The 22,366-nt window shown below is 36.2% G+C and overlaps 1 protein-coding gene and 1 pseudogene across 2 annotated transcripts in view; both read left to right on the top strand.

Moving 5' to 3' along the window:
• The first annotated feature begins 318 nt into the window (after window positions 1-318).
• The window catches only part of CCDC73 (coiled-coil domain containing 73), a 141,399-nt gene continuing 119,351 nt past the window's right edge, over window positions 319-22,366 (top strand). The window contains exon 1 of the mRNA XM_081279380.1: window positions 319-465. Coding sequence (XP_081135506.1) covers window positions 328-465 — 138 coding nt within the window. The 5' untranslated portion in view covers window positions 319-327. The remainder of the gene's footprint in view (window positions 466-22,366) is intronic.
• Window positions 3,043-4,632, top strand: LOC308634873 (serine/threonine-protein kinase 25-like; annotated as a pseudogene). The gene is made up of 2 exons: window positions 3,043-3,096; window positions 3,521-4,632. The product of its transcript is annotated as a serine/threonine-protein kinase 25-like (transcript).

The raw sequence follows: 22,366 nt of genomic DNA, 5'->3' as shown, positions 1-22,366 counted from the left end.
CATGCAGGAGCTATGAAGGGTCAAACCTTGCCTGCAATACGAGGAACACAACTTTTAATTAAGAGACTGGTGTTTAAGGGCAGAAAATGTCTCTGAGGAAACCTGGGTACCAGAAAAATCCTTAGCTATGGAGAAATTGAATAGCACTATTGCTGTTAAGTGTTTTTGTATGAAAGATGGAGTAGGAATGATAAAAAACTGTATGTACTATCAAACCTGGAAGATTATGGGATACAGATTGTTACATTTTTGTGGTAACTATATTTTTACTTGGAAAACAGATTTTTTATTTGAAACCTTTTTATATTACAGGAAATAAATGTTACTATGGAGAACAATTTCAACACTGAGTCATCATCATCTGCCTTTGCTCTTCAACATTCTTCAGAGACAATGTTTTCCATTCAGTTATTAGATTTCAAAACAAGTTTACTGGAAGCAGTAGAAGAATTACGTATGAAAAGGGTAAGTTCCTTTTTTGAATTTTTTAAATAAGAGAACTTGCTTTTATCCTTTTTTTTTTGGTTATTGCTTCTCAAGGGGGAAAATAAGAACCCAAGAAAATAACCTCTTGTTTAGAAAGAAAATATGCAGTCCAAATAATGACATAAAAACACAGCAATTAAGACAATGACCAGGGAACAGGAACTAAGAAAGATCTAGAAACTAAAACAAACAGGATAGGGATTTTCAGATTGCTATATAATTAATAAGTCAGGTACTATTGATGGGGCCACTGGGGATATAGATAGCACTGTGGTTAGATGCTCTGCAAATTGAAATGAACTGCTCTTGGTGAGGTTACATTTTTTTAAGATAGTATGGTAGGTTCCTGTAAAAATGATTAAATAGTGAAACACAGCAATATACGATTAAGTGACAAAATAAATGTATGTAGTAAGTATTCTGAGTTCAAAGAATCAAATACCCTTAGTTTTTAAAGTAATAGCTGAAATTTTAAAAAAGAGATGTCCAATATATTACCTGTAAAATATCTTGGTTTCAACAGGAAATCTATATTGTGTAAACCTTGTTAAAAAGCATTTAATTTCTGAGATTGTGTGGAACTGTTTTTTTCTTGAACTTCTGGGGATTGCACCTGCTAGGCAAGTGCCCCATAACTGATCCTAGCCCTCTGTGGATCTAAATTTGAAAAATACATTTTAACTCTGTAGGATGATTGGTGTTCAAAGGGTTTTGAAGAGAAGAAAATAAACTATAAAATTATTTCAGTAGTGATCCAGTAGTATATTTACTAGGACTTATACATGTCTATGAAGATAGAACAAAAGAGGCAGAAGAATTGATAGATAAAGTAACTTCCTGAAAATAAACTACAAGTCAGAGGAAAAAAAAGATCTGAAATAACATATTATATGAACCTTGTTCTGGGATTTAAAATTGGTGAAATTTATTGTTATAATAAGAAAATTTAAATATTACAGTGCTCGTCCTATATAAAGCTACTTATTGGTGTAACAAGAATCTGTTAAAGGAGAAATTTTTCTGAAAAATGGTATCTTTGATTAAGTGTTATAAAGAAATATTTTTGCAACATTAATTTAAAATGTTACCTTTTCTAAATGAAACAACTTTAGGCCACTATTTAAAATTTCATATTTTTTTTATGTTTTAAACATTTTATTGTGGTCTGTTTGTATTTCCAACCTGTTTTTCAAGTCTATTCAGATGTTTTTTACTTGCTATCTAATCTTACCTAGAGTTTTTAAGTTTCAGTGATTATATTTTTCATTTCTAGATATTCCTTTGAAAATTGAAAAAATTAATACAGTGCCAGCCAGAATTGAATGCAATGGTTTTTGGAACTTGGCAGGATGATTCTAAAGTTATATATGTAAAAAAAATGCATGAGAGGTCAGCACAGTGGTTTACGTCCCAGCTACTCCATAGGCTAAGACGAGAGTTGCTTGAGCACAGGGAGTTCAAGGCTAATCTAAGCAACGTAGCAAGACCATGTCTTTAAAAAAAAAGGCATGAGGATATCCAAGAAAAATTTCAAAACAGTGAATTGTTACTTGATCTATCAAATATATTAAGATAGTTTCTAATGCAGTAACAAAAGTGTGACTACTGAAGAAATAGAAAAATTGATAAGTGAAAGAATAAATCAATCTAGTGGGGGAAAAGAACAGTCAATAAATGGTATTTGGACCATTCATACATGCCTCAGACACAAAAGTTAAGCTCAGGACAAAGAAAAACTAGGAAAAAAAGATACAAATACAAGGGGAAAAAAGATACAAATAATAGATGAACATTTAATTTTGTTGTTTGATTGAACCCAGGGGACTCTACCACTGAGCTACATCCCTATCTATAACAGGGTGGCCAGCACCCTGATGGAGTAGGTTCCTGCCCAGGAGGTGTGAGCTGGCCTGGAAAATAAAAAGTTAGCAATCAGGAAGAAATAAAGACAAATCCAGAAATTAGATATATAAAGTGGAATGTCTGATGGGTCTTCCAGTCCTAATGGGAACTGGAACTGAACAACTGACAAAAAGGCCCCAATTCTTTATTTAAGAGGGATTACATCAAAGGCAGGCATAAGGTTTCAATGGGAGGAGTCTTGTTTTGGTGCTTGCTTCTCTGTTGTGGCAGGGGTCTTGGAGTAAACAGGTTTATTGGCATTTGAGAAGCTACACCCATCTTCGAGAGGCTGTATGGCTCCCATCTCCAGAGCTGAGCTAGAACTTGAGTGGTGAGCTAGACAGGGCGCCATGTGAATCAGGTGTTCTTGAACCAGTGGATTGGTTCCTCCTGGGAGTTTCTGATACCAGGCTTCCCTACTTAATTGCTGGAATATTGCACAGTCCATGTATGGGTCATGGATGGCTTCCAGCACTCATCCTTTTTGTTTTCTTTTGAGACAGTGTCTCCCTAAGTTGCTCAGGCTGGCCTGTAACCTGTGATCACTCTGCCTCAGCCTCCCAAGTAGCTGGTATTAACAGGTGTGCATTACTTTACCTAGGAAGAAATAATTTTTATGGTCTTGGGAATAGATTATCCTTGGTAAAGGAAAAGATGACGGATATAAAAATGATTCGCTTCTTTGGAATTAAAGCCACCATAAATGAAGTTTTTTTTAAAAAGTGGCTGAGAAAATATCTGCAGCATGTGAAATGGGAAAAGAGATCAATACTTATTTACAATATATTCCTATGGATCAAGACAACTCAATAGAAAAATGGATAGAACAAAGAATAAAGAATACTCAAAATACAGAAGTAGCATTACTTTATTAATGTTAAAATAAGTACAAATTAAAACAAAAATGAGATATTTTTGCTTCCCAATTTGGAAAATTATTAAAAAGATTTATACATTTTTGGCCCTCACTGCTGCCTTCTCATGAGCTGGGAGGCCTGGGCTTTCTAGGCAAGTAAGGCTGTGGTAGGCACCCATGTTTTCTATGCAGAGCAGGCCAGGATTCCAGGATGGAGCTTCCTGAGCTGCTTGAGTGAGTAGGCCTCTAGGCAGTGGACCAAGGGCTGGTGCCTAGGTGGTGCAGGCCTGGCTCACCTCTGTACCCACACTGTTGGGTGAACCTGAGAAGCTCTTTACCAAGCTTGACCACGTTGGCAAGGACTCATTTGGGGAGGTGTACAAGAGCATCAACACCACACCAAGTAGGTAGTGGCCATCAAGGTCATTGAACTAGAGGAGGCGAGAGATGAGAACAAGGATATCTAGCAGGAGATCACCATGCACAGCCAGTGTGACAGTCCCTCTTGATGGGCTTCTTTGACTTCTACCTGAAGAGGACCAAGCTGTTGATCATCATGTACTTGGGTGGGCGCTTGGCACTGGACTTGCTGAAATCGATTCCCTGGAGGAGACTTACATTGCCATTATCCTGCGGGAGATTCTGAAGGGCTGGGATTATCGGCACGGAGTGCAAGATTCACTGAGACAGCAAAGTTGCTGGTGTCCTGCTGTCAGAGCAAGGCAACGTGAAGCTAGCAGGTTTCAGGGTGGCAGGGCAATTCACAGCACATGCAGATTAGGAGGAACATGTTTGCAAGCATCCCTTTTTGGAAGGCACCCGAGGTCATCAGGTTGGCCTAAGGCTGACATTTGGTCCCTGGGCATCATGGCCATAGAATTTGCAAAGGGGGAGCTACCCAATTCCAACCTCTATCCCATATATGTTCTGATTCTGATTCCTAAGACCAGGCCACCCTCACTGGAGGGCCACCATAGATAGCCCTTCATAGAGTTTGTGGAGGCCTTCTTCAACAAGAACCCCCTGATTCTGACCCACTGCAAAGGAGTTGCTAAAGCATACATCAAATGCTGCACCAAGAAGACCTCCTTTCTCACTGAACTCATAGACTGTAAAAGCTTGGAAAGTCTGAGGGGCATGGCAAAGAGTCCAACTCCAAGGAGTCCAACATTGATAGTGAGGCTGAGGACCGGGAGCAGGGTCCCATCTGGACATTCCCCCTGACTACCCAGCCAAGCCCACATAGCAAGCTGTCAAGTGGACAGCTGCCAAGGGGCCCTGCCACTTTCATTGAAAACCTGGATTGGAAAAACAAAAAGATTAATAAATTCCAGTGTTGGCAAGTTTTCAGGAATGAGTACTTCTGTATCTTTTATTTATTGATGTAAATTAATACAGATCATGAATGAAAATTCAGTTTATCTGTCTAAATCAGAATTTAAAATTTTATGATCTTAACATATGAACAGTTTATATTTTAATCTAGGATAATTCCTTGTTTGGGCTAACTTGGGTCAAGATTTTTCTTTAATAATATTTATTATATCATTGAAATGGGAAAAAATTATAATCAAAATATCGGTCAGCAGGGTACACAAATGATATTATTACATTTGTGACTTCTGATGAACCATCCTTCATGCCCTAGAATAGATCACTTTCATATTAACTTAGATCTGGTCACATGATTTTCTTTGGCTAATAGGATATTAGTTAACATGAAGCATTATAGACTTGACACATACTTGAACCTTGGGGCTTATCATCTTGGAAGCCATCTGCTATGTCATAAAGCTCAGAATAGATTATTGAATGATGAGAAGTTATACAGGAGGAGACATTAGAGAGTGAGAGAACATCGTGATCATTCTAATCCCAGCCAAACTACAGTATGAATACATGTGCATTAGTGACCTTATCCATGCCCTGTGAAACAGAACTTCCCAGGTGAGCTGAGTCAATGTACAAAATTGTGAGATTTAATAAATTTTTTGTTATTTTAAACTGCTAAATTTTGATGTAGTTTGATATGCATAGTTAGATGACCAAATCAGATATGTGGACTATTCTGTAATTATGAAAATTAATGAGTTAGGTACATACAGACCAACATGGAAGATGTGTGGAATACAGAAAGTCTTTCCTTTATATGGTAGTGTGGGACCATAAAAATGCCTCTGAAAGCTGAAACCATGTGAAGTGATTTTAAAAATAAATGGTAAGGGAGGGAAAGAGGAGATTCTGGGGAATGATATTGGCCAAATAATATTGTTATATTGTGTGCATGTACACATATGTAGCAAGTATTATGAGCTTTTATGTACAGCTACAATGCATGAATAAAATATGAAAAAAACAAAACGGTGATGAAAGTGTGATTATTTTGTATTTATTAAAAACATTTGTGAAAACATAATGTCTTTAGTCATAAATATAAAAGGAAGTAAATAACCAATGAAAATATTTAGTACACAAATAAATAATAAATGCAATTTAAAACAGAAACATTGAAAGACAAAGGTTTTTTGATTAAAAACTTATCAAGATAGTTTAAATTGTGTTTATCTTTTTTTCTTTTAAAAATACATTTAATTTTAAAAATCAATACATAATGTACATATTTATGGAATAAGTGTCATATTTTAGTACATGCATATAATGTGTGATAATTAGTTCAGAGTAATGGACATATCCATCACTTTAAACATTTATCATTTCTTTGTGTTGGGAACATTCAAAATCCTCTCCACTTGGGAGCAATATGGATGGCATTGGAAGACACTGTGTCAAATGAAATATCAGTCACAGAAAGACAAATACATGTTTTTCACTTATGTATGTGGAAGCTTAAAAACTTGATCTTGTGAGAAATAGAGAGTTGGAGAGATGGAGACAAGATGGTTAACAGATGCAGAAGTTCAGGTGGACAGGAGAAATAGTTTCCAACATTCTGTAACATAGTAGAGTGACTATGGTTGACAGCAATTAATTGTATATTGCCTTATTCATTTTTATTTTTTGATACTGTGGATTGAACTCAGGGGCACTCAACCACTAAGCTACATTCCCAGCCCTATTTTGTATTTTATTTAGAGACAGGGTCTCACTAAGTTGCTTAGCACCTTGCCCTTGCTGAGGCTGACTTTGAACTTACGAGGCTCTGTCTCAGCCTCCTGAGCAGCTAGGATTACAGGTGTGCACCACCGCACCCAGCCTATTACCTTATTCTTGTTGTATAACTTAGGATATGAAGTAAGCATCATTTTTCTACCTTTGCATAATACTCCTGTCCAAGATTGGATTAGCTTCCTACATTTTATCCCTATAGTTTCAATATTGTGAAATATCTTTGAGTTTCTTTAATATGATGTCTTTGCTAGTCACTATTTCTCTAGGACATCTTTAATCTTTTCACCATAGTCACTTTCCTTATTTATGTTGACAAATTCCCCTTCTCTGTGTTCCTCTGCTTGCGTATCTACATTTTCTAGAATGGTCAGCTATTTCTTCTATAACATTCTTATTTGATTTGAATTTTACTCCTTGTGTTATTTTTTCTTTCTGCCTCCATTTTGTTCTCTCTCCCTACTTCTTTCCCCTTTTCTCTCCTCCTTCTTCTCCTCCATCCCTGCTCCTCCTTTTTTTGCCACACTTTCATTGGCCTTCTTATTGATTACCCATTTTTTCTAAAATTTCACGTGGAGTTAAAATTGGGACACTATAAAGATATATATATATATATATATATATATATATATATATATATATATATATGTATGTATATGAATACTTGAATTTTTATTGTAAATGTAGATTGAATAATAGAAAAACAGTGTCCAGTCACTGACAGAGTGTAATAGAAGTGATATGATTGATCATTGATCATGTGCATGTGTGTTCTTTAGTGATTTATGGATTGAAGAGCTAGCAGTAACGTTTGTGTAATTATGTGCCATGGTAAATGAAATTTGAACCATGTTATTGGGGAACTAATGTCCTTAATTAAGCCATAAACTAAAATTTACATATATAAATATGAATCATCTGCATATTAGTCAGTGAAAAGTACAAGTTGTAAAAGACAAAAATTTTAAAAATGTTTATATTGCTATAGAAAAAAATTCTTGAAGGATATGTGTTAAACCACTGACCATGGTTACCTCAGAAGAGGGAAGAGATTGACATATCCTATGTATGTGTGCTGTACTTTTGAAGGGAACTTTTGATTTTATATACAGAGACATAAGTCTTTTTTTTTTTATTATTGATTGTTCAAAACATTACAGAGCTCATGATATATCATCTTTCATACATTAGACTCAATTGGGTTTTGAACTCCCATTTTTACCCCAAATACAGATTGCAGAATCACAACTGTTACATACTCACATTATTACATAATGGTATATTAGTGACTGTTGTATTCTGCTACCTTTCCTATCCCCTACTATCCCCCCTCCCCTCCCTTCCCCTCCCATCTTCCCTCTCTATCTCCTCTGCTGTTGTTCAATTCTCTCCCCTTTTTCCCCCCTCCCCCTTGCCCCTCATAACCTCTTATAATTTTGTGTATCATTGAAGGTCTCCTACCATTTCCATATGCTTTCCCTTCTCTCTCCCTTTCTCTCCCCCCCATTCGTCTTTGTTTACTATTAGTCTTTTCCTCATGCTCTTCCTTCCTGTTCTGTTCTTAGTTGCTCTCTTTATATCAAAGAAGACATTTGGCATTTGTTTTTTAGGGCTTGGCTAGCTTCACTTAACATAATCTGCTCTAATGCCATCCATTTCCCTGAAAATTCTATGATTTTGTCATTTCTTAGTGCTGCATAATACTCCATTGTGTATAGATGCCACATTTTTTTATCTATTCATCTATTGAAGGGCATCTAGGTTGGTTCCACAGTCTAGCTATTGTGAATTGTGCCGCTATAATCATTGATGTGGCCGTATCCCTATAGTGCGCTCTTTTAAGGTCCTCGGGGAATAGTCCGAGAAGGGCGATAGCTGGGTCGAATGGTGGATCCATTCCCAGCTTTCCCAGGAATCTCCATACTGCTTTCCAAATTGGCCTCACCATTTTGCAGTCCCACCAGCAGTGTACAAGTGTACCCTTTTCCCCACATCCCTGCCAACACTTATTGTTGTTTGACTTCATAATGGCTGCCAATCTTACTGGAGTGAGATGGTATCTTAGGGTGGTTTTGATTTGCATTTCTCTGATTGCTAGAGATGGTGAGCATTTTTTCATGTACTTGTTGATTGATTGTATGTCCTCCTCTGAGAAGTGTCTGTTCAGGTCCTTGGCCCATTTGTTGATTGGGTTGTTTGTTATCTTATTGTTTAATTTTTTGAGTTCTTTGTACATTCTGGATATTAGGGCTCTATCTGAGGTGTGAGGGGTAAAAATTTGTTCCCATGATGTAGGCTCTCTATTTACCTCTTTTATTGTTTCTCTTGCTGAGAAAAAACTTTTTAGTTTAAGTAAGTCCCATTTGTTTATTCTTGTTATTAACTCTTGTGCTATGGGTGTCCTATTAAGGAATTTGGGGCCTGACCCCACTATATGTAGATCGGAGCCAACTTTTTCTTCTATCAGACGCACCGTCTCTGATTTGATATCAAGCTCCTTGATCCATTTTGAGTTAACTTTTGTGGATGGCGAGAGAAAGGGATTCAATTTCATTTTGTTGCATATGGATTTCCAATTTTCCCAGCACCATTTGTTGAAGATGCTATCCTTCCTCCATTGCATGTTTTTAGCTCCTTTATCAAATATAAGATAGTTGTAACTTTGTGGATTAGTCTCTGTGTCCTCTATTCTGTACCATTGGTCCACCTGCCTGTTTTGGTACCAGTACCATGCTGTTTTTGTTACTATTGCTTTGTAGTACAGTTTGAACTCTGGTATCGCTATACCTCCAGATTCACTCTTCCTGCTTAGAATTGCTTTTGCTATTCTGGGTCTTTTGTCTTTCTATATGAATTTCATGATTGCTTTATCTATTTCTACAAGAAATGCCGTTGGGATTTTGATTGGCATCGCATTAAACCTGTAGAGAACTTTGGGTAATATCGCCATTTTGATGATGTTAGTTCTGCCTATCCATGAACAGGGTACATTTTTCCATCTTCTGAGATCTTCTTCTATCTCTCTCTTTAGGGTTCTGTAGTTTTCCTTATATAAATCTTTCACCTCTTTTGTTAGGTTGATTCCCAAGTATCTTATTTTCTTTGGGGATATTGTGAATGGAGTGGTTTTCCTTATTTCCATTTCAGAGGTTTTGTTGCTGATATACAGGAATGCCTTTGATTTATGCGTGTTGATTTTATAACCTGCTACTTTGCTGAATTCATTTATTAACTCTAGAAGCTTCTTTGTAGACCCTTTTGGGTCTGTTAGGTATATTATCATGTCATCCGCAAATAGCGATAATTTAATTTCTTCTTTTCCTATTTTTATGCCTTTAATTTCCTTTGTCTGTCTAATTGCTCTGGCTAGTACTTCGAGAACTAAATTGAATAGAAGTGGTGATAGAGGGCATCCCTGTCTTGTTCCAGATTTTAGAGGGAATGCCTTCAGTTTTTCTCCGTTTAGGATGATGCTAGCCTGAGGTTTAGCATATATAGCTTTTACAATGTTGAGGTAAGTTCCTGTTATCCCTAGTTTTTCTAGTGTTTTGAACATAAAGGGATGCTGTACTTTGTCAAATGCTTTTTCTGCATCTATCGAGATGATCATATGGTTCTTGTCTTTAAGTCTGTTGATGTGGTGAATAGCATTTATTGATTTCCGTATATTGAACCATCATTGCATCCCAGGGATGAATCCTACTTGATCATGGTGCACAAGTTTTTTGATATGTTTTTGTATTCGATTCACCAGAATTTTATTGAGAATTTTTGCATCCAAGTTCATTAGAGATATTGGTCTGTAGTTTTCTTTCTTTGAAGTGTCTTTGTCTGGTTTTGGGATCAGAGTGATGCTGGCCTCATAGAATGAATTTGGAAGAGCTCCTTCTTTTTCTATTTCTTGAAATAGCTTGAAAAGTATTGGTATTAATTCTTCTTTGAAGGTTTTGTAGAACTCCGCTGTATACCCATCCGGGCCAGGGCTTTTCTTGGTTGGTAGTCTTTTGATGGCTTCTTCTATTTCTTCCTTTGTTATTGGTCTGTTTAAATTGTGTGTGTCTTCCTGTCTCAATCTGGGCAGATCATATGCCTTAAGAAATTTATCGATATCTTCACTATCTTCTATTTTATTGGAATATAGGGTTTCAAAATACTTTCTAATTATCTTCTGTATTTCTGTAGTGTCTGTTGTGATATTGCCTTTTTCATCCCATATGTTGGTAATTTGAGTTCTCTCTCTTCTTCTCTTCATTAGCATGGCTAAGGGCCTGTCTATCTTATTTATTTTTTCAAAGAACCAACTTTTAGTTTTATCAATTTTTCAATGTTTTTTTTGTTTCAATTTCGTTGATTTCTGCTCTAATTTTAATTATTTCTTGTCTTCTACTATATTTGCTGTTGTTTTGCTCTTCCTTTTCTAGGTTTTTGAGGTGTAGTGTGAGTTCATTTATTTGTTGGTTATTTCTTTTTTTGAGGAAAGAACTCCAAGAAATGAATTTTCCTCTTAAAACTGCTTTCATTGTGTCCCATAGATTCCGGTATGTTGTGTCTGTATTATCATTTGGCTCTAAGAATTTTTTCATCTCCTCCTTTATGTCTTCTGTAACCCATTGATCATTCAGTAACATATTGTTCATTTTCCATGTGATATAGGATTTTCCCTTCCTTCTTTTATCATTGATTTCCAATTTCATTCCATTGTGATCAGATATGGTGCATGGTATTATCTCCACACCTTTATATTTACTAAGCGTTGCCTTATGGCATAATATATGGTCTATCTTTGAGTAGGATCCATGTGCTGCTGAGAAGAACGTGTATCCACTTGATGATGGTTGATATATTCTATATATGTCGGTTAATTCTAGGTTATTGATTGTGCTGTTGAGTTCTATAGTTTCTTTATTCAGTTTTTGTCTAGAGGATCTGTCTAGTGGCGAGAGCGGTGTGTTGAAGTCACCCATAATTATTGTGTTGTGGTCTATTTGACTCTTGAACTTGAGGAGCGTTTGTTTTATGAACGTTGCAGCTCCATTGTTTGGTGCATACAAATTGATAATTGTTATGTCTTGTTGGTGGATGGTTCCTTTTAACAGGATATAGTGTCCTTCTTTATCCTTCTTGATTAACTTAGGTTTAAAGTTGATTTTATTCGATATGAGTATGGCCACTCCTGCTTGCTTCCGAGGGCCATGTTCGTGGTATATTTTTTCCCATCCTTTCACCTTCAGCCTGTGTATGTCTTTTCCTATCATATGAGTCTCTTGAAGGCAGCATATTGTTGGATTTGTTTTTTTGATCCAGGTTACTAGCCTATGTCCCTTTATTGGTGAGTTTAGGCCATTAACATTTAAGGTTACAATTGAGATATGATTTGTACTTCCAGTCATGCTTCTTTGTTTATTTATTTTAGTTTGGCTGTTTTTACTTTTTGGTTATTTTCCTCCCCCTTTATTGAGACACCTCCTGCTGTTAGTTTTGGGCACTATTTTTCAATTCCTCTTCTTGTAGTATTTTGCTCAAAATGCTTTGCAGTGCTGGTTTTCTTGCTGCGAATTCTTTTAGCTTTTGTTTATCGTGAAAGATTTTAATTTCATCGTCAAATCTGAAGCTTAATTTTGCTGGATACAGTATTCTTGGTTGGAATCCATTATTTTTCAGCGTTTGAAATACATTGTTCCAGGATCTTCTCACTTTCAAAGTCTGTGATGAGAAATCAGTCATTAACCTAATTGGTTTATCCCTGAATGTAATCTGCCTCTTTTCTCTCGTAGCTTTTAATATTCTCTCCTTGTTCTGTACGTTGGCTATCTTCATAATTATATGTCTTGGAGTTGGTCTATTATGGTTTTGAATGTTTGGGGTCCTGTAGGCTTCCAGGATTTGGCAATCCATTTCATCTTTCATCTCTGGGAAGTTTTCTAGAATTATTTCATTTAATATGCTGTCCATTCCTTTGGTTTGAGTCTCTGTGCCTTCTTCTATCCCGATGACCCTCAAGTTTGGTTTTTTTATGACATCCCATATCTCTTTAATAGATTGCTCATGGGATTTAAGCATCTTTTCTGTGTTGACTATATTCTTTTCAAGTTGATAAACCTTGTCTTCATTATATGATGTTCTGACTTCTACTTGATCAAGTCTGTTTGTAATATTCTCGTTTGAGTTTTTAATTTGGTTTATATTTTCCTGCAATTCTAGGATTATTGTTTGATTTTTTTTTAAGATCTCTATCTCCTGGTAGAGCTCGTTCTTTGCCATTTGAATTTGTTTGTTTAATTCGTTTTCAAAATATACTTTTATTGCTTGGACTTGCTGTCTCATGTCTTCCCTAATATTCCTTTCCATTCGAGTTAGGTAGGCCTTGAGTTCATTCCCTATCCCTGCTTCTGATGTTTCTATGTCCTCCTGTAGAATTAAGTTGTCCTGTATTGTTTGTACTCCTTTTTTCCCTTGTTTTCTCAGGTTGTCCATGTTACTTTCCAGCTCTATTTGATTGCCGTGTTTCTGCTCTCTTCTATAGATTTGTTTTGGTTCTGTATTACTCTGTTGTTTCTTCTTTGTGTTGTTAAACTGTGCCTGCTAACGTGGATTCTGCTGGGAAGGAATTCCGACGGCCGAGCTCCAGTGACGTCACTACTCTGCTATGACGGGCCCCAGGCTCCTTGCTGGGGTGTCCTAATGGGGCTGTGTGACTGGACTGTCTCTGTTTGGTTTCAGCTCCCCGTCAAGGCAGGTGGGCAGTCTCCAGCCGCCCAGTATCTCAGGCAGCGGGCGGGTGATCGGTCGCCGGTGGGGGAGTGGACTTCAGCCGCCCAGTTGCGCGGGCAGCGGGCCGGCTGTCGCCGGTGGGCGGGCAATCTCTAGGCACCCCGTCCTGCGGTCGGTAGCCGGTGGGCGGGCGTTCTCCTACCGCCCAGTTACGCGGGCAGTGGGTGAACTGTTGCCGGCGGGCCTGCGGTTTCCAGCCGCCCAGTCGCGAGGGCCTGGCCTCTAGTCCCCTAGTTTCTCCTGCTAGTCTTGGTTTCTCCTGCTAGACCAGATTTCCCCTGAGTGATGGCTCTCAGCAGTTCAAACTGTACTCTGGACCTGCCGTTTGTTGGGTGTGGAGGATGTCTATTGGGGACCCCGGCACTCTATTGTTTTGTTCCCGTTGTGGGGGATAGAACTGTACCGCTTCCTTCCCCCTCTGAAATCCCGTACTCAGCCCGGGGGTCAGTGCGGGCTCATCCAGCAGGATTCCACAGAATTGCAGCCACTTTTCTCCCTGCTTGCTAATTAATTACTTCTCTGCGGAGCCCCACCTTCTGTAGCCGTGGGGAAGGCCGGGCGAATCAGTCAGCCCGGATCCCCGGGGTCGCACAATTGGCTATTGGGATCCCTGGCACTCTATCGTTTTGATTTTTTCTGCTTGCCCCTCCCCCAGCGCTGGCTAGACAGGTTTCGTTTTGGCTGCTGATGGGAGGGGGAGTTGAAGGTCAGGTGTCTCTAGTTTTTCCCTAGTCTTTATGCGGGCTCACTCTGATACTTCCTCCCCCGGAAAGCCTAGGAGAGCCTAGGAGACACAGACCTGTTTTATTGTTGCAGTCTGTCGGAGAGTGGCGGTGGATACTTCAGCTCTCCAAGATGGTGGCCGCTGATTGCCTTGGTGGAGTTTCCGTTGTGGGGGACGGGACTGTATCGCTTCCTTCCCCATCTGAAATCCCGTACTCAGCCCGGGAGTCAGTGCGGGCTTGGCCGGCGGAGTTCCACCGAATGGCAGCCACTTTCCTCCCTGCTTGCTAATTAATCGCTTCTCTGCGGCGTCCCGCCTTCTGTAGCCGCGCCTGTACTCGACATAAGTCTTCTGTCACTGTTTGGTCAAGTATAGTGAAAGACAAGTTAGGTACAGTGTTAGATTTTTGATATACTAGAGATTAAATTTTTTGTTTCAGTTGTATTTTACTAAATACACACTTAAAAATTTGCACTTTATTAAAGTTCTGCTGGAATATGTAAAAATAATTTATGTTTATTTCTTTTTCCTTTTTTATTGGTTCTTTTAAGTTATTCATTTGACATAATTATAAAAATATGGAATATAATTTATTCTAATTCAATTCTCAGTACTTCTGCCTTCCTTCCACTCCTCTTTCCCCCGTTCCCTTTTTTCTGCACTACAAATGTGATTTTATATACATATATATATATTATATACACACATATATATACACATACATTTTAAATTAGTGTCTTATGGCTATATATGATGGCATTTGCCAATAAATGGATGGAACTGGAGACTATCATGGTAAGTGAAATAAGCAAGTCCCCCAAATTCAAAGTTGAATATATTCTTTGATATGTGGAAGCTAGTCCAAATTGGGGGTGGGGGATTAAAAAAATAGAAGAAAGATCAGTGGAGCAGATGAAGGGGAATAAGAGAATGAAGGGAAGGGAAGGGAGATGGGACAGGGAAAGATAGTGGAATGAGTTTGACATACATATATGTGCATATATGAATAGACAATAGTGAATCTCACTATTGTGTATATCCACAAGATACTAATGAAAAAAAATATTTTTTAAGACCAAGAAAAACATTATTAGTTAACATTATTGAGACAGGTAGTAACATTTCAGTCAGGTCTAAGAATTATGTTAGTAATATGTATTAGTTTAAGATTTGATGTATTTTTGTCTTGTGAAGAGTGTGTTTAATAGGAGAGTTTTAGAGGGTAATAAGGCATCATTTTGGAAAGTTATTCTTGAATGTATCAGGAAAGTTTTTTGTAGTGTTTTTTTCACATTTCCTGAAATTTGAAATTCCTTTACAATTAGATACTGAAAGTAATAAAGTATTAGGTATGCCAAGAGATATTATATGATCCAAACCAATAGAAAAATCAGACAATAAAAATAAAATTGTTTGTGATTTGCATTGGAGGTCAAACAGAAAAGGGCATTTAAGTAGGAAGAAAAATTTTATTATAATACATTGAAGAAATTAGAAATTGAGAAAAACAGAGGAGTATCTGAGGCATTTCACTGAAGAATAGAAATATATAAATAAGAAAATCAAATAGAAATTCTGTAAATGAAAAATATAATATTCCACATTCTAACTCAATAGATTTAATGGCTAATTAGATAAGTAGAACACAGGATTAGGGGGCTGAGGGTGTATCTCAGTGGTACAGTGCTTGCCTAGCACATGAGACCCTAGGTTTGATCCTCAGCATCAGTGCAAAAAAAAATTATAGAACCAGATTACAGGAGAGAATATTCAACATAGATGAAATACCTTATACAGATTCAAGAAGCTCTGCAAAATCCATATGGGATACTTACAGAGAAAACCATACCTAGATACTTCATATAACTGAAAACCAAATAGAAAATATAAATAAATAAAAAATTTAATGGGCTTTTGGGTAGTCTAAAGTAGCAATGATTTGCTAAAGTCATTGTGAGAGAAAACTGAACAATTAATGGTATAGTATGTGGTAAATAACATTAAATGGATTTCAGTGCCCCATAAAATTACTTAAGCTGTGAGTAGAATCATACCTTTTTCTGATCATTATGATTTGTAGAACATGTATCTTTAGCCTACTTGGAAAACTTATAAAATGGGTAATAGCTACATTCCCCAAAGTAGTATCATTATATGCTTCTTCTATTATAGTATTTTAATTTCATGCTTTTATTAAAAATTATTTATCTTTTTATTTGAAACTTTCCTTTCTCTTCAGTCTTCAAGCAGTTTTATTAAAGTTTTAAACAAACACTCCTATGAAATTGTCAGTGAGAAAAAATGTATTAAATTTAGTAAGAAAATCCAATCTTGAAGTTCAATAAAGTATCCCAGAATATAGAATCCTAAAAGTGTTTATTTTTTATTGGATGCCTTAGGACTACAAGGATTTAAGTGTTTTTTACAAAAACAATAAAAGAGGAGTCATTTGATGGTTTATTTACTCTTTATAACCTTTAGTAAGTGTCATGCTTTTTTAAAGTGCTTGCTTCAGGCTGTAGTTTTACAAGATAGGCTGTGTATTGGTCAGACCTTTTCAATTCTTGACCCTGAACAGATTTAGGAACACAGTATGTATAGCAGGAACATGCCCAAGCAGCCCAAAGTGTAACAGGGTACTTTTACTCTTCTTTTCAAACTCATAATCCACCTCCTACAAAATTGCTCGATTCTGTTTCTTATGTTGTCTAACAAAATACTAAGAACTCCTCCAGATAGTTTCTTGGTGTTATTAGCTTAAAGTATTAAAGAAAAATATCTCTAATATTCATGAAATAATTTTAAATTTAATTAAAAAAATCCCTTTCCCGATAGTATTTAAATTACTGTTTTACATTAGTGAACTTAATCAATTATGAAGATTTTTGATATGGAAAAGTATTAGTATAAAATATTCAGTGATTCTTAAATTATTTTGTTCATGCAATAAAGATTTCTAGTTTTTAAACTTGAAATATGTTTTATCAAAAACCAGAATATACTCACATATTTAATATAGGTAAATTTTTGAATAATTTTCTTTTTGGGATGTGAAAATTGAATTCTGAAGTTTTTATAGGAATGGAGTGTATCATAACAAATCATACTGCTCTACAGAATTTATAATTTCTTAAAGATAATATATTTCAGTGTTTAAGAGACTCTGGAGACAGATAATATGGGTTCAAAACTGATTCAACTGTTTACCTGCTGTATGATTTTAGGCAAATTATTTATCCTTTTGCTACCTCAGTTTTCTCATCTATAAAATAAACACAGTAAGGAGGGGGAAGATGGAAGACTAGAGAAAGGATGGACATTCCAACAGTTCCTCAACACTGGACTTAAAAGCAGGAAAATGGCTTCTCAGTGAGGTGACAGTATAATAGATGACAAAGTAGGCACTGGACATTTATCTGTACAGGACTGACATTAGTGCTACTCCTGGCTCCCTGTCCCCAATCTAAGAGGGTCTTCAAGTGATTGGGACACTTCAAGATCACAGAGTAGAGATCCTGCTGCTGAGAAACACAACTCAGCTAAGCAACAGTGAATCTCACCCCTCACATCTTAATTGATATGTAAGTCCAGGACCTCTGAAAACATGAGGAAACAGGCAAACAGATCAGCTAAGCAACAGAGAATCTCACCCCTCACATATCTAGCCCTATGTGAGCTTAAATATTACTTTAGTTTGTAGACTGGGGAGACAAAAACCACAAGCCAAAAACTAGGTCCCAAGGTAGAACAACTAGAGGGGGAACTTCAGGTTCTACCCCTCAATATCTACTCTTACCAAAAACAGAAATCCTAGAATAAAAAAAGAACTACACGTGTAAGGACACATATACAAGAGGAGGGGATATCCATCTTAATTGATATGTAAGTCCAGGACCTCTGAAAACATGAGGAAACATGCAAACAGATCTCCCCCCAAAATTCACAATTCCCATATAAAGGATCCCACAGATATGAAAGAGGATGAAATTGCAGAGAAAAATTATAAAAAAACTGATTATAAAAAAACTGATAATTAAAATGTTCAGTGATTTAAAAGATATTGAAGGAATGAATCAAGACAACAAATACAGAAGATGAAAGCTTGTTTCAATAAAGAAGTAGAATATAAACCAATCAGGACTCCTGGAAATGAAAGACACACTGAATCAAATTTAAAATTTATTTGACAGCATCTCCATCAGATTTTGTAGAAAATAGAACTTTAGCATACAAAAACAGGACCTCAGTCTGAATTTTAGTGCATAGAATACAGTAAAGAAAAACAAAACAGAATACCATCAGAATGTACAGGAACTCTGGGACAACACCTAGAGCCCGAACCTGAGAATCAATGGGATAGAAGAGAACATGGAGATACAAGCAAAGGCATTAAGAACATTTTCAATGAGATAGTCACAAAAAAGCTTTGCCCAGTCAGGCATGGTGGCTCATGTCTGTAATCCCAGTGGCTCCAGAGGCTGAGGTAACAGGATCGAGAGTTCAAACCTAGCCTCAGCAGAAGAAGGGTGCTAAGCAACTCAGTGAGATCGTGTCTCTAAATAAAGTACACAATAGGGCTGGAGATGTGGCTCAATTATCAAGTGCTTCTGGGTTCAGTCCCCAGTACAAAAAAACAAAAAAACTTTACCCATACAGAAAGAGATAGACATCCACACACATGAGGTATACAGGATCCTGTATAGACCTAATCAGAAGAGAAGTTCTCCAAGGCACATCATAATCAAAATGTCTAACAAAGAAAATAAGGAGAAAATATTAAAAATTATAAAAAAAATTGATTATAAAAAACTGATAATTAAAATGTTCAGTGATTTAAAAGATGATTGAAGGAATGAATCAAGAGAACAAATACAGAAGATGAAAACTGCAAGAGAGAAACATCATATCATATTTAGAGGCAAACCAATAAGATTCATATCTGACTCAAATCAGACACTAAAAGCAAGGAGGGCTTGGAATGAGATATTCCAAGCTCTAAAAGAAAACAGTTGCAAACCAGGATTGCTATACCCAGAAAATCTCTCCTTCGTATTTGATGGGTAAGTAACTTTCCATGACAAGGATAAACTAAAAGATAAACTGCATACAGAGGAACCCAAAAACAAATTTCAAAACTTCCAAATAGATGAAGAGCAATAGAAAATTGATTATCTCTAAATAAGAATCAAGATAGAATTAAATAAAAAAAATCAAAATGGAAGTAAACCACAAACACATATCTGTAATAATACTGAAAATAAATGGTCTCAACTCCCAATTAAAAGACATAGATTAGCAGAATAGATAAAAAAAAAAAAACAAGGTGCAACTTTATGCTGTCTGTAAGAGACTCATATCATAGGCAGACACAGACTAAAGGTAAAAGAATGGAAAAAAATATTCCATGCAGAGTCCATAAACAAGGCTGAAGTTGCTATTCTCATATTTGAAAGAGTTGATTTCAAACAAAAATTTACCAAAAGAGACAAGGTGATTATATCCTGATAAAGGAAACATTCCACTAAGAAGATATAACAATAGTAAATATATGTGCTCCAAATGTTAGTGCAGCCAATTACATTAAAAAATACTTCTTGACATTAAATTCCAGATAGACCCCAATATAATAATACTGGGTGACTTCAACACACCCCTGTAACCAATAGACAGATCATCAAAGCATAAAATCAGTAAAGATATATTCAACCTAAATAATACTATATATCAAATGGACCAAATAGACATCTAGAACATTTCACCATAAAACAGCTGAATTACCTTATTGTCAGCAGCCCATGGAACCTTCTCCAAAATGACCATATTTTAGGTGACAATGAAAGTCTTAGCAAATACCAAAACAAACAAACAAACAAACAAACAAAAATATAATCCCATACCTCCTATAGGCCCACAATGGAATGAAACTAGAAATTAACAACAGGAAAAATAATAGAAACCATATAAACACATGAAGATTCAACAATACTCTTAAGTGAATAATATATACAAGATGAAATGAGAGAAGAAATCAAGAAATTCTTAGAAACAAATGAAAACAATGATAAAACTATCAAAATCCCTGAGACGGTATGGAAGCAGTACTAAGAGGAAAAATTTATTGCATTGAATGCCTACATCAAAAAAGTAGATATCCAAATAAATAAGCTCATGTTCCACCACAAGTCCTCAAAAAAGAACTAACCTCAGAATTGGTAGGAAGTGAAAAGCATGAGAATCATGACAGAATTAATGAAATTGAGAATAAAAGAACAATACACTGGATCAGTGCAACATAGAGTTGGTTCTTTGAAAAGATAAATAAGATTGACAAACCCCTAGCCAGTCTAACCAAAAGAAAGAGAGGACTCAAATCAACAAAATTAGAGATGAAAAAGGAGAGAAATCATCACAGATACTTCTGAAATCCAGAGGATCATGGGAATTATTTTGAAACTTTATAGTACAATAAACTACAAAATATGAAAACATGGATAAATTTCTAGACACATATCACCTTCCCAAATTGAACCAGGAAGATAAAACCTAAACAGACAAATATCAAGTAATGAAAAAGCAATTAAAAGTCTACCAACAAAGAGAAGCCCAGGTCCAGATGGATTATCAGCTGAATTCTACACCACACCTTTAAAGAAGAACTATTATCATTTTTATCAAATTATTCCATGAAAGCAAAAGGGAAGGAACACTCCAAAATAGATTCTATGAAGCTGGTATGACCGTGATACCAAAACCAGAAAAAGACATGTCTAGGAAAGAAAACTACAGACCTCTCTTCCCAATGAACATAGATACAGAAATCTTTAATAAAATATTAGCAAACTGCATTCAAAAACATATTACACTATGACAAAGTGGGCTGCATCCCAGGGATGTAAGGTTATCCTACGAATTATAGAGCTATAGTAACAAAGCTATAGTACTATAGTAACAAAAGCAGCAAAAGTGTTGGCATCTAAGTAGACATGAAGACCAATGGGATAGAATAGAAGACACAGAGACAAAGCTACATGCTTACAACCATTTATTTTGACCATTATAAATCATTTGTTTTGACAAAGGTGCCAAAAACATGCGTTGGAAGAAAAGACAGCATTTTAAACAAGTGGTGCTGGGAAAACTGGATATCTATATGTAGAAAGTGAACTTTAGATCACTATCTTTTGCCCTGCACAAAAGTCAAGTCAAAATGGATCAAAACCTTAGGAATTAGGGCTTGGGTTGTAGCTTAGTGGTAGAGTGCTTGCCTAGCAATGTGAGAGACACTAGATTCGATCCTCAGCACCACATAAAAATAAATGAATAAAACAAAGGTCTATCAACAACCAAAACAAACAAACAAACAAACTTAGGAATTAAACCAGAAACCTTAAAACACTAGAAGAAAACATAGGGCCAATGCTCCATTATATAGATGCAGGCACTGACTTTCTCAAAAGACCCCTAAAGTTCAAGAAATAAAACTAAGAAACAATAAGTGTGATGTCATAAAATTAAAAAGCTTCTGCACAGCAAAGGAAACCATTAAGAGAGTGAAGAGAGAATTCACAGAATGAGAGAAATTTTTTGCCAGCTCATCCTCTGAATGTTTAGAGAACTCAATTGTGTGCATGTACTAATATGTAACAACAAATCCCATCAGTATGTACAACTATAATGTACCAATAAAAATGTGAGAAAAAAAGAAGTATAAAATCTCAATGCAAACAAACAAACTCAAAACCCAAATAACCCAATCAATTAAAGAGCAAAAGAAATAAACAGAAATTTCTGAAAAAGAAACACAAATTATCAACAAATGTATGAAAAAATGTTCAACATCTCTAGCAATCAGGGAAGTGCAAATCAAAACTACATTAAGATTTTATCTCACTCTAGTCATAATGACAATTATCAAGAATATGAATAATAAATTCAGGTGAGGATGTAGGGGAAAAGGCACACTCCTACATTGATGGTGGGACTGCAAATTAGTACAACCACTTAAGAAAGCAGTGTGGAATTTCCTAAAAAAAAAAAAACAAACAAAAAACAAAACTAGGGAATGGAAGCACCATATGACCCAGCTATCCCCTCCTCAGTATTTAACCAAAAGAACTAAATTGGCATATTACAGCAATAACAACCACTACAATGTTTATAGTAGCACAATTCACAATAGCCAGATTATCAACCCAGATGCCCAGCAATAGATGAATGGATCAAGAATATGTTGTGTATATATACACAATGGTGTTTTACTCAGCCATAAGGAAGAATGAAATAATGGCATTTGCTGGTAAACGGATGGAAATGGAGAAAATCATGCTAAGTGAAATAAGACAGAAAGTCAAGGGTTGAAATTTTTTTCCATATGTGGAAGCTAAAACAAAATAAGTGAAAGAAGGCAGTGTGGGAGGGGGATCAGATTTCATGAAGTTAGAAGTAGGAGAATGGGAGGGAATAAAGAGGGAAAGGTAAGAAAATATGGAGTGAATCTAACA

The sequence above is a fragment of the Spermophilus citellus genome (genome assembly GCF_964194105.1).
Source record: "Spermophilus citellus genome assembly, chromosome: 2".
NCBI classification, from domain to species: domain Eukaryota; kingdom Metazoa; phylum Chordata; class Mammalia; order Rodentia; family Sciuridae; genus Spermophilus; species Spermophilus citellus.
Note: the sequence above shows the minus strand (reverse complement) of the source record. Positions and strands in the feature narration are given on the sequence as shown.